The sequence below is a fragment of the Echiichthys vipera genome (genome assembly GCF_963691815.1).
Source record: "Echiichthys vipera genome assembly, chromosome: 8".
Taxonomy (NCBI): Eukaryota; Metazoa; Chordata; class Actinopteri; order Perciformes; family Trachinidae; genus Echiichthys; species Echiichthys vipera.
The window spans coordinates 14205732-14215330 of record NC_139833.1 but is presented as its reverse complement, the minus strand read 5'-3'; the positions used below and the strand labels follow the sequence as shown (position 1 = coordinate 14215330).

Below are 9599 nucleotides of genomic sequence, written 5' to 3'. Positions count from 1 at the left end.
GTGTGTGTGTGTGTGTGTGTGTGTGTGTGTGTGTGTGTGTGTGTGTGTGTGTGTGTGTGTGTGTGTGTGTGTGTGTGTGTGTGTGTGTGTGTGTGTGTGTGTGTGTGTGTGTGTGTGTGTGTGTGTGTGATTGTGTGTGTGTGATTGTGTGTGTGTGTATGTGTGTGTGTGTGTGTGTGTGTGTGTGTGTGTGTGTGTGTACGTGTGATCAGCGAAAGGTTGTGGGTCACGGTGGATTTCCTGTTGTTTGAGGTTGACAATCAGAAGTGAAATAACGAAAACAGCAGAGACCACTCATGTTTTCTCTGCCTGTCCTACACTACAGAAAGAGTCGCGATCATCACTCACTTTATCTGATGACTTCATATGATATTTGACGATATGATATTAGGCTTGCAGGAAATATTTGTGCCCATTTGATTTGAAATCATCCAGTCGTCTTATTACAGCGTCAGTATCTTATTGCATTTGTGAAAGAAATACTCTAACCGTTATCACGGTAAATCTTGTGGTAAATCAATCACCTCTATTGGTAGCAGCAGCGATCTCATCTCTCATTTCTGCTTCATCACACGCTCTACGTGCTCTACGTGCTCTACGTGCAGTGTGAATTTAAAGAGTGTGTTTTGCCTCAGAGTGTCTGTCCTCCTCAGGAGCCTTCAGGTGATCCCTGTGGCACCAGATAAAGAGGGCACACACTGACACACTAACACACACTTGAGAGAAAATCTGACACAGTTATGCACGGAAACGCAAATACTGTATATGCAGTAAGCATCAGATGCAGCTCGTCTCGCAGTACCTTCAGTGCATTTGTTAAAGGAATAGAAAAGATGACAGGAATAGATAAAAAAAAGTCAAGATTATTTAAAATGACAATACTGTATGCTGTGCTTCCTGGATGTCTGTCAGCATTCAGTGGTAATATAATTTCATTATGTAATGTCAATTATACACAGTCCTCCACAGTCATTTTATTGGATATATGTTTTATTGGACACACTATAAAAACTGTTCTCACCTGTCACCAATGAAGGTTTTTTAGAAATCTCTGGCACTTTCATCGATCAAATTAAATCTGATTCTAACAAAAATCGCCACTTAGCAAAAGACTGAGGGGCGTGAGAGCTCACAGAGATCAGGGGCACGGGGGGGTGAGAGGGGGCTGGGCCGTTACTGGCAGTGATGAAGGTAGAGAGAGTGCATTACTGGCAGCTGTGTCCTTTATGAGCGAGACAGAGAAGGATTCACAAAGAAAGAAATGACATGAAAGAGGGACAGTCAGAGTGAAAGAGAAGCCAGTCAACCACTTGAAAGGACTCTGAGGTTGACACCTTCGTGTTCTTCGCCTTTCTCCATTTGCAAATATTCCACGTCCTCAGAAGACTCCTCTCCTCGCCCGTATTTGATGTTTTTTGTTCTTCTTCATTATTATTAAGGCAGGAGGTGTTTGAGAGGAAAATACCTTTGGTTCACTCTGGCCACACGTCAATTGATAGCTGTTTAAGGGGAAGTACAGCACAAGAATGAAGTTCTCACGGTGGGAATGGCTTTGCAGTTGACTTCTTTGGGTAGAAATATGCAGTGTCCTTATGAAGCCTGTTGGCATAGAGGCTAATGAAGTTAAGATTGATGTTTTAGTGGATATTAACATGATTTATGAATTAGACAACATGAGGAACTCCTTAATATTATTCAAACAACAAATTATTGTGTTGTTTAGAGGTTTGACATTATTGAGGTTTATACCCGTATTTTGTGTTTCTACTAGAATATGTTTGCATGATTTCAAAAAACTGTCTGTCTGAATAAACCTGTATTCACCCTCTTTCTGAAACGCTCTGTTTTGCGCTCTCAGCACCGTCATTGCAGCCGGGGAAAGACTGTAACAACACTGTAGCATCACTTTCTACCTTTAGTACAGTTTTGATGTCATAACCGTATGGAAGTGGTTCTGTAGATCGAGTGTTTTGATACTTAAACAGTATTTATATAGCACATCGACCCGGAAATCTCAGTTTTTACAATATGGGACCTCTAATTCAATGAGACATTTTAGCTTTTCATATTCTTTTCTGTAAGTAGTTATGATAGCGAAGATCTAGTTGGCTCAGATATTTGGCTCTCCTGGTGTGTTATCTGAGTGAGTGTGAAGTGGAATCTGCGTGGGGGAAAATGTTAACATAACTGCTTTTACTCCTGTGTTTGTTCAGCCCAGATTGAAGTTATTCCATGTAAGATCTGCGGTGATAAATCCTCCGGAGTGCATTATGGAGTCATCACTTGTGAGGGCTGCAAGGTGAGGACACACACTTACTTTACGAACATGCCCACCGTTGAGGTCATTTAGAAACAGTGTCACATCACAGAGTTTGTTTATCAGATTTCTAAACACAACATTTATGGGAATGTTTGTGTTTATTATGTGTTTATGTAAAGAAAGAATGCTGACTGCTAATGTGCGATCATCACATTTTTGTAACTCTTGAATATTCATAGTTGTATATCTCCCTCTGTTAACCATGCCACACCCACCACCCCTCAGGGATTTTTCCGGCGTAGCCAGCTGCCTACTGTGTCCTATTCCTGCTCCAGGCAGAACAACTGTCAGATCGACCGGGCCAGCCGCAACCGCTGCCAACACTGCCGTCTGCAGAAGTGCTTAGCACAGGGCATGAGCAGAGATGGTGAGACACGAACGCACAGGCAGATAGACTACTTTATTATTCACTCAGAGCACTTGTTTATTTTCATGTGTTCATGTTTTTTGTCCTCCTCAGCAGTGAAATTCGGACGGATGTCCAAACGTCAGCGGGACTCTTTGATCGCTGAGGTGGAGAAGCACCGACAACAGCAGCAGCAACAGCAGCAGCTTCAGGGAGACCCCCAGTCTCTCTTGTCCTTCCCCCCCAAGGCCCGTCAAGACCGCTCCCCGCAGCTCCTTCAGCCCATGTCCTCGGCCTACTCCTTCACTGGGGAGGCCGAGCTGCTGACTTACACCGCTGATGTTCACCCTTACCTGGTGTGCTCCCCGAATGAGTCGCAGGTGTCGGGTATGATCTACCGAGGCTCCAGTGTCTCTCCCACATCGAGATCCCAGGGTAGGGGGGACAACGGCGGACACCCTGACATAAGAGGTCAGGCACTTCTGCGTGTGCACACGTCACTGTGGGCTGTTTCCTGCGCCCTGCTTTGCTTATTCATCACATTACATTCATCACATTACATTCATCACGTTGACGCTTTTATCGAAAGCGACTTACATTCAACCATGGAGATACTGTCCAAAAAGTACAAGAATCATAAAAAGTGCATAAAGTTGATCAAATAACGGTTTTAATAGTAGCAAGCCATATGGCAGCAGCAGAGCGTAGTGTACAGGCTGTGGTGTATGGTTTGACCATATCCTGGCTAGAGGAAGGGCCATTATTCCTCATTTGTCTTCTCTTTTCCTGTCAGGATTTGACTCCAGACAACCATCTCATGATCTGGTGGCGATTCATCCTTACAACCCTCTGGAGGATCCTTACAGCCTCTATCCTCGCTCTCTGAGAAACATAGGTGAGCAAACAGCACCGTGGGCTTAAACGCATGTACACGTATTGTTTTTTTTTTTTAAATATTTACGAGTGTTTCTCTTCCTCAGATGAGCTGTGTGCCAGCATTGTGCGTTCCCACAGAGATACCAGCCAGTACAGAGCGGAGGAGCTGCAGGCTCTCAAATGGAAACTGCTCAGCAGAGAGGAGATCCAAGCCTACCAGAGCAAAGTATGCCAACCTGATGACTGTTTTGTGGTTCTGAGACTTCCTTTTGCACCTCAGAGCAAAACACTGCATTTGAAATGGCTTGTGGCTGAGAAAACCTTTATCATTTTCGTATTCTTTCTACCAAATTTCTTCTCCCTCTTTGATCACACAGAAAGATAATGTTCAGATTAAAGTTAATTAACTTGTTGATCCTCCATACATTCCTTTTCGGCTGCACATATACTATAATGTTTTATTACAGATAGGGTGAGGCAACATGTTGATTGCTGATTTATTCGAGCAGTGAATTCGCTACTCTAATAAATAAACAAAATAGCTGTCAAGGAAAGACATTCTTTCGCTTATTTTGAGCTGAACAGAAAATAAACCAACTTCCACCATCTGGATTCAAGTTGTTCTCTTTCACTGAACTAAGACGTTAGCCTAATTACCTCTTTAACTCATTCAAACTGGACAGAAACAAAATATAACTCTACAAGTTTTCTCACTTAGTTCGTATTTCCACTGAAAATAAAGTTATAAGGATGGCCCCCAAAATATTCCCAGAAAAACTAAAACTGGCGATGAACTCAATCGTATATATATTAATCTAATCGCCGAACCCTGATTACAGTAAATAACGAGCTAAAATACAGAAACTCTAGACTGGACAGAAACTCTAGACTGGACAAAAGCAGTAGACTGGACAGTGAGGATGTTATGTTGAAATAACCTCCCCCTTCAGTCTTCTTTTCTCTGTCTAACTCACGCTCCTAGTCGGTGGATGAGATGTGGCAGCACTGCGCCATCCGACTAACTGATGCTGTTCAGTATGTGGTGGAGTTTGCGAAACACATCCCGGGCTTCCGTATGCTCAGCCAGAACGACCAGATCGCTCTCCTGAAGACCGGTGAGTTTACCTGCCCCCTCAAGAGAAGTCACTGTCTCCTTCATTCACAACCTAAGATGCTTTCTTTTATCAGATCCTTTTCCTTCCCTCTTCGCTCAGGTTCCATGGAGGTGGTTCTGGTCAGGATGAGCCGCTTCTTCAACACAGAGAACAACACTGTCTTCTTCGATGGGAAATTTGCTGGAGTTGAAGTCTTCAAGAGTTTGGGTGAGGATTTCTCTACATGATGCTCCGACCTGAAACACAATGACGGTTCTGAAAAACCCTTCTTGCAGTATGCACAATATACAAATATGGTTGTTTATCAGTGCTCCGTGGTTTCTTTTCTTGCAGCATGTGGTGATTTAATCGCAGCAGTGTTTGACTTTGCTCACAGTATGTGTGCTCTGAAGCTCACCGAGCAGCAGATCGCTCTCTTCAGTGCTCTGGTGCTGATCAACACAGGTAAGGTCGACTCACCTGTCTCTCGGTTACATTTTATTACTCAGTTTTTTAATATAAAAAGTAAGAAGACACTACAGTGGTGACAGTTGGTTACCAGCAGGACAAGCGACATAACTCAGGCTTTGCACTCACAATCAGAGTGGGTTTTTCTTTCCTTGTTCTGCAGGATTGACCCTGGTCTATGCTTTCAAATTTACACTGATGGTTCTTCATGGCTATATCTAGTCATTGATTGATTGTGTCTATTCTATAGCTCCATGTTAAAGTCAGTCATCACCTTCTATATTATTACTTAGTTTGGTATCTCTCTATTTGTGACAAGAATGAGTTGCAACGTATATTTGAAATGGCCAGTAAGATCATTGGTGTTAAACTGCCTTATCCGCCTCATATCTTCGGCAAGAAAGCAATTTCTAAGGCTCAAAATATTTTACAGTGTCCTCCTCAGCCTTTGTGTTCAGAATTTGAGCTCCTACCCTACAGAAGACAGAGCTGGTTTCACAAAGATAGACTTTGACTTTGGCTTAGATCTAATGCTAGTTAGAGTTTAGATAGGTGTCATTATTCATCCAAATAACATGGCTCTTAGTCCACATTTAGCCTGGGGGCAGGGTGACTAACTTTCTAGGCCTAAAATAGTCTAAAATTTCAAGACTTATCCAGCAGAAAAATTACTGTAAGACTAGCCTAACGCCTTAAGACCGTTCAAAAATATCTTTGAGAAACCGTCACCAGGTCTAAGAGGCTGAATTAATCCTTAATTTCTCACGCCACCAAACTGTTAAATGCTCACAATGACCCAACTGATGGGGATTTTCTCATTTAACTACTGGGGGCTGACAATGAGTGTTTTAGTGATGGTATACTCCCAGTCAAGTTGAAATTTAGCAGATAGCTGACACATTTTTAATCAATATTGCAAAATCTTTATTTTTTCTGTTTTCATAAATAATAGACATTGATTGGGAAATTGGTTGATGAGGTCAAATCATCCTTCAGCATCTTTTCCATCACATTTCCGTCATCCATCCCCACATAATAAGCCTCTCTATCCCCAGTGGCTGTTATGGTAAAATTACCATGAACCAAAACCATTGACACATATATATGTTTTGACTCTATGGTAATGTGTTAAAAATAAAACCTTTGCCTTTTTTTGTTGTCTTTCTATGCAGATCGTCCATGTCTGGAGGACAGAGGCAGAGTTCAGCGGGTGCAAAGAAGTGTGGAGTTTGGACTCACACACATTCTACACCGAGACAACCAAGAAAGTCTAATGCACAAGGTACGGATGCTTTCTCTTTATTTACTTTATCCAAACACTATTCTTTGAGCTGCCTGTTCCTCACTAGTAAAAGAGTGGATGACTAACTGTGTGTCTGTGTCCTCAGCTGTACCAGAGGATGGCAGTGTTGCGTTCACTTTGCAGTCTGCACATGGAGAAGCTGCGCTGGTTCAGTCAGCGTTACCCGCTCACTGCTCACTCTCTGTTCCCTCCACTCTACAAGGAGCTGTTTGCCTCTGAGGCCGAGCTGCCGCCGGGAACAACTCACTGATGATTCGCTAGAATATGCAAATACACACACACACACACACACACACACACACACACACACACACACACACACACACACAAACACACACACAATATTTTATGTCTCGTCATCACTTCATGGCAGAATCTATTTTTCAAATAATGAGATAAATATATGAGAAACAGTAATCGTAGATTTTGGTAGGTTGTGTCAAACAAATACATTTCAATGTTTTGATAGCTTTTAACTATTTTGATTATTCCAGGGAAATGATTTGCTGTTCTTTGACATGCACATTGTCAGCTGGGTACAGCAATCATTTTCTCTCAGGATGTGCTGATGTGATTTACAGTTACTATGTGTCACAGTGCATTCAGACATAGAGATTCAAAGAGGCAGGACCGCTGTGAACTGAACCGGTAAAGTTGTAGTCCACCCAAAATCTATCAGTCTGAAACACTGACCTCCTGTAGAATTAAAATGGGAGTTTGTAGCTTGAAAAGTGAAAGCCATCGGTATATTATATATATATGCTGTTGAAGAAAATTCTAGCAAGTTAATAATAATAATGTATACTGTATTTATCCCTTTTGGGGAATTCAACTTTTTTTGTAACACCAAATGTGCAGGCAGAGCCAAAAAAACAAGAAGCTTATTATAATGTGACATCACCTTTCAGGAGCAAAATATCAACATTAAGCAATCAGTCATCATCAATTTGCACATGGAATTCAACAATACTGTTACAGATGTTGACCCAGTTTCACTTTACACAATTCAGTTCTACACTGTCTATTCTTATGCTCAGTGTGTCCCAAATGAGACTCAGGGATACAGTCGTGCACATAGGGAAGCTGAAGAAGTTTTATTTTTGTGCATTTATCGTTGCTGGTCCAGAGAGACAGCCAGAGGGGCTCTTTCAGGGGCCTACAAAATAGGCTGCACCTACATCACATATTACATATAATATTTGAAGTTTATCTATTGCTTGACTAAAAGACTACAAAACACAAAATATTGGTTTATTTCAATTACATATTCAGCGTTAAACACATCCAGAAAACAAGAGACAACCTGCCTCTTTGTATCTGTGTGTCTGCAGAGAAATGTCTCTCCTCAGGTCGATGTTGTCACAGATTGACCTACAAAGCAGCAGTACCTCTAAAGTGTTATCCTTTGTGTTTAAATGAATCCTTGCAGGCTTTTATATCTTTTTGAGATTTGAAAAGATGTTGCATTAAATGTAGAAATTCTATTAAATGTTTAAATGTGAGCGATCCAGTAGAAGTCTCTTCCTCTGTGTGCAAATTATTCCTGTTTTCCCCTTCAGATTAACTTGCATATGTTTTGTTTTCTTCACATATCTTCAAATAAAGCCACGAGCAAAGAGAAAATGATGAGAGGTTTCAGCATTAAGTACTGTATGTCCGGATGTAGTCCTCTCTGTTCCTGGAACGGCTGAGATTATAATGAAGATAGTTCCATGTAAATCTTATAATAAACTGCTGAGGCTGACGCCAACCAGATGTGGACAATCTATTTGTCTTTTTTTTTTTTTAAACTGTGTGATATAAACAGTTGTGTAAGACATGCAACAAAAAAAGATCCTGTTATGGTATGATAAGAAAAACTCAACAAAACTCAGTTTATTCATAGCGGACATGGCTCTGAAGTGATCAACATGATTTATCATTCCCAGCAGCGTATTTAAGAGCATCCAGGCATCGTCCCTGCATCATACTGTAGTCACTGCTGCAGCACACAAAGGAATATTAGTCATTGCGGGTGACCCTTTACCAGACTCTGGCAGTGGAAAGTTGTTATCAGGTTGTCATAGACAAAAACTGTTGCTAACCAAGTCAAGAGACGGCAAATAAAAAGAATGTGAGTCAATTGGATGTGGTAAATACAACATTGTCTTATGAAAAGCCACAAAGAACCCATGTCAAATGTACCTCGAGTCATGTTAGAAAGCTGTTTATAGCTGCTTAAAGCAACTTTCTACATGCAGTGATTTTTGTTTTCATTTTTCAGTTTGGTTTGGAAAGACATTAAGTAAACAATTCTTGTTGTGACGTTCTTTCTCTCATGTTGATAGAAAACAACCACAGCACAACTTTCTGTTTATTTAATTGCCATTTTCCCACTGGTAGCAGCTGTAATCCTTGTTTTAATTTCCTCTCCTGTGGTTTCTTCTTCTTCTTTCTCTCTCATGTGCTGAGATACGTTTGCTGTTCTGGGTCTGTTAAATGTTATCAAGCAATAAAAGTGAGTTTTACTGCTGAAAAACGAAGGCAAAAGCTAGAAGCAGTCTTTAAGGAAGCTAGATGTGTTGCATCCAATTGTTTTAATACCTTGAAGACAAACCCCAGACCACTTTTTCCACTGTGAGTATGAGGGAGTGCATCATAACCCTCTCTGGGTTTATTTGCCACTCTTAGCTTTTACCTCTCGGGGGATTTTCTGCCTGGGACAATCACTTCTGTACAGTTTACAGACTCCCATCACTCACCACCACCAACTAAAAACTTTGATCCTGATGGGAGAGAGATGTGGACAGAGCAGCAAAGGCAGGATAATCCATGCTGCCTATAGGGAGAAAACTGTGGAAACTCATTAAATTACAGTTTAGATCAGCACAGGGAGTTCTTCTTTGGTCTGATTTAGGCTTTTTTTTTATGAGAATGTAGTGGGAGGGATTGTGAAGAGGTCACAGTCAGTGTTTTGAGACTGGAATCTGTGAGGCCGCGGTAACCCTGGACTCAAACTCAGTGTGAGATAACAAGGAATTTAAGAGCTTTAATATCGCTCTCAACAAGTAAACAATATTTCACAAACGCAGTGGGTGAGCTGGACAAAATTCAGATCACTTCTGATTCATCCTTTCTTTTTGTAAACTATTTAAAACCATATCCTATTGGATTTGTTTTTTCACTGTTTTCCTACAAAACTAAATCCATTTA

At 41.2% G+C, this 9599-nt stretch overlaps 1 protein-coding gene across 1 annotated transcript in view; it reads left to right on the top strand.

Annotated features, from left to right (window-relative positions):
* rorc (RAR-related orphan receptor C) overlaps nucleotides 1-7829 on the top strand; it is a 28156-nt gene extending 20327 nt beyond the window's left edge. Inside the window, exons 5-14 of the mRNA XM_083918553.1 lie at nucleotides 2214-2299; nucleotides 2546-2687; nucleotides 2781-3137; nucleotides 3460-3561; nucleotides 3647-3768; nucleotides 4525-4657; nucleotides 4757-4864; nucleotides 4991-5101; nucleotides 6277-6386; nucleotides 6493-7829. Coding sequence (XP_083774679.1) covers nucleotides 2214-2299; nucleotides 2546-2687; nucleotides 2781-3137; nucleotides 3460-3561; nucleotides 3647-3768; nucleotides 4525-4657; nucleotides 4757-4864; nucleotides 4991-5101; nucleotides 6277-6386; nucleotides 6493-6657 — 1436 coding nt within the window. The 3' untranslated portion in view covers nucleotides 6658-7829. The remainder of the gene's footprint in view (nucleotides 1-2213; nucleotides 2300-2545; nucleotides 2688-2780; nucleotides 3138-3459; nucleotides 3562-3646; nucleotides 3769-4524; nucleotides 4658-4756; nucleotides 4865-4990; nucleotides 5102-6276; nucleotides 6387-6492) is intronic.
* Nucleotides 7830-9599: the final 1770 nt, after the last annotated feature.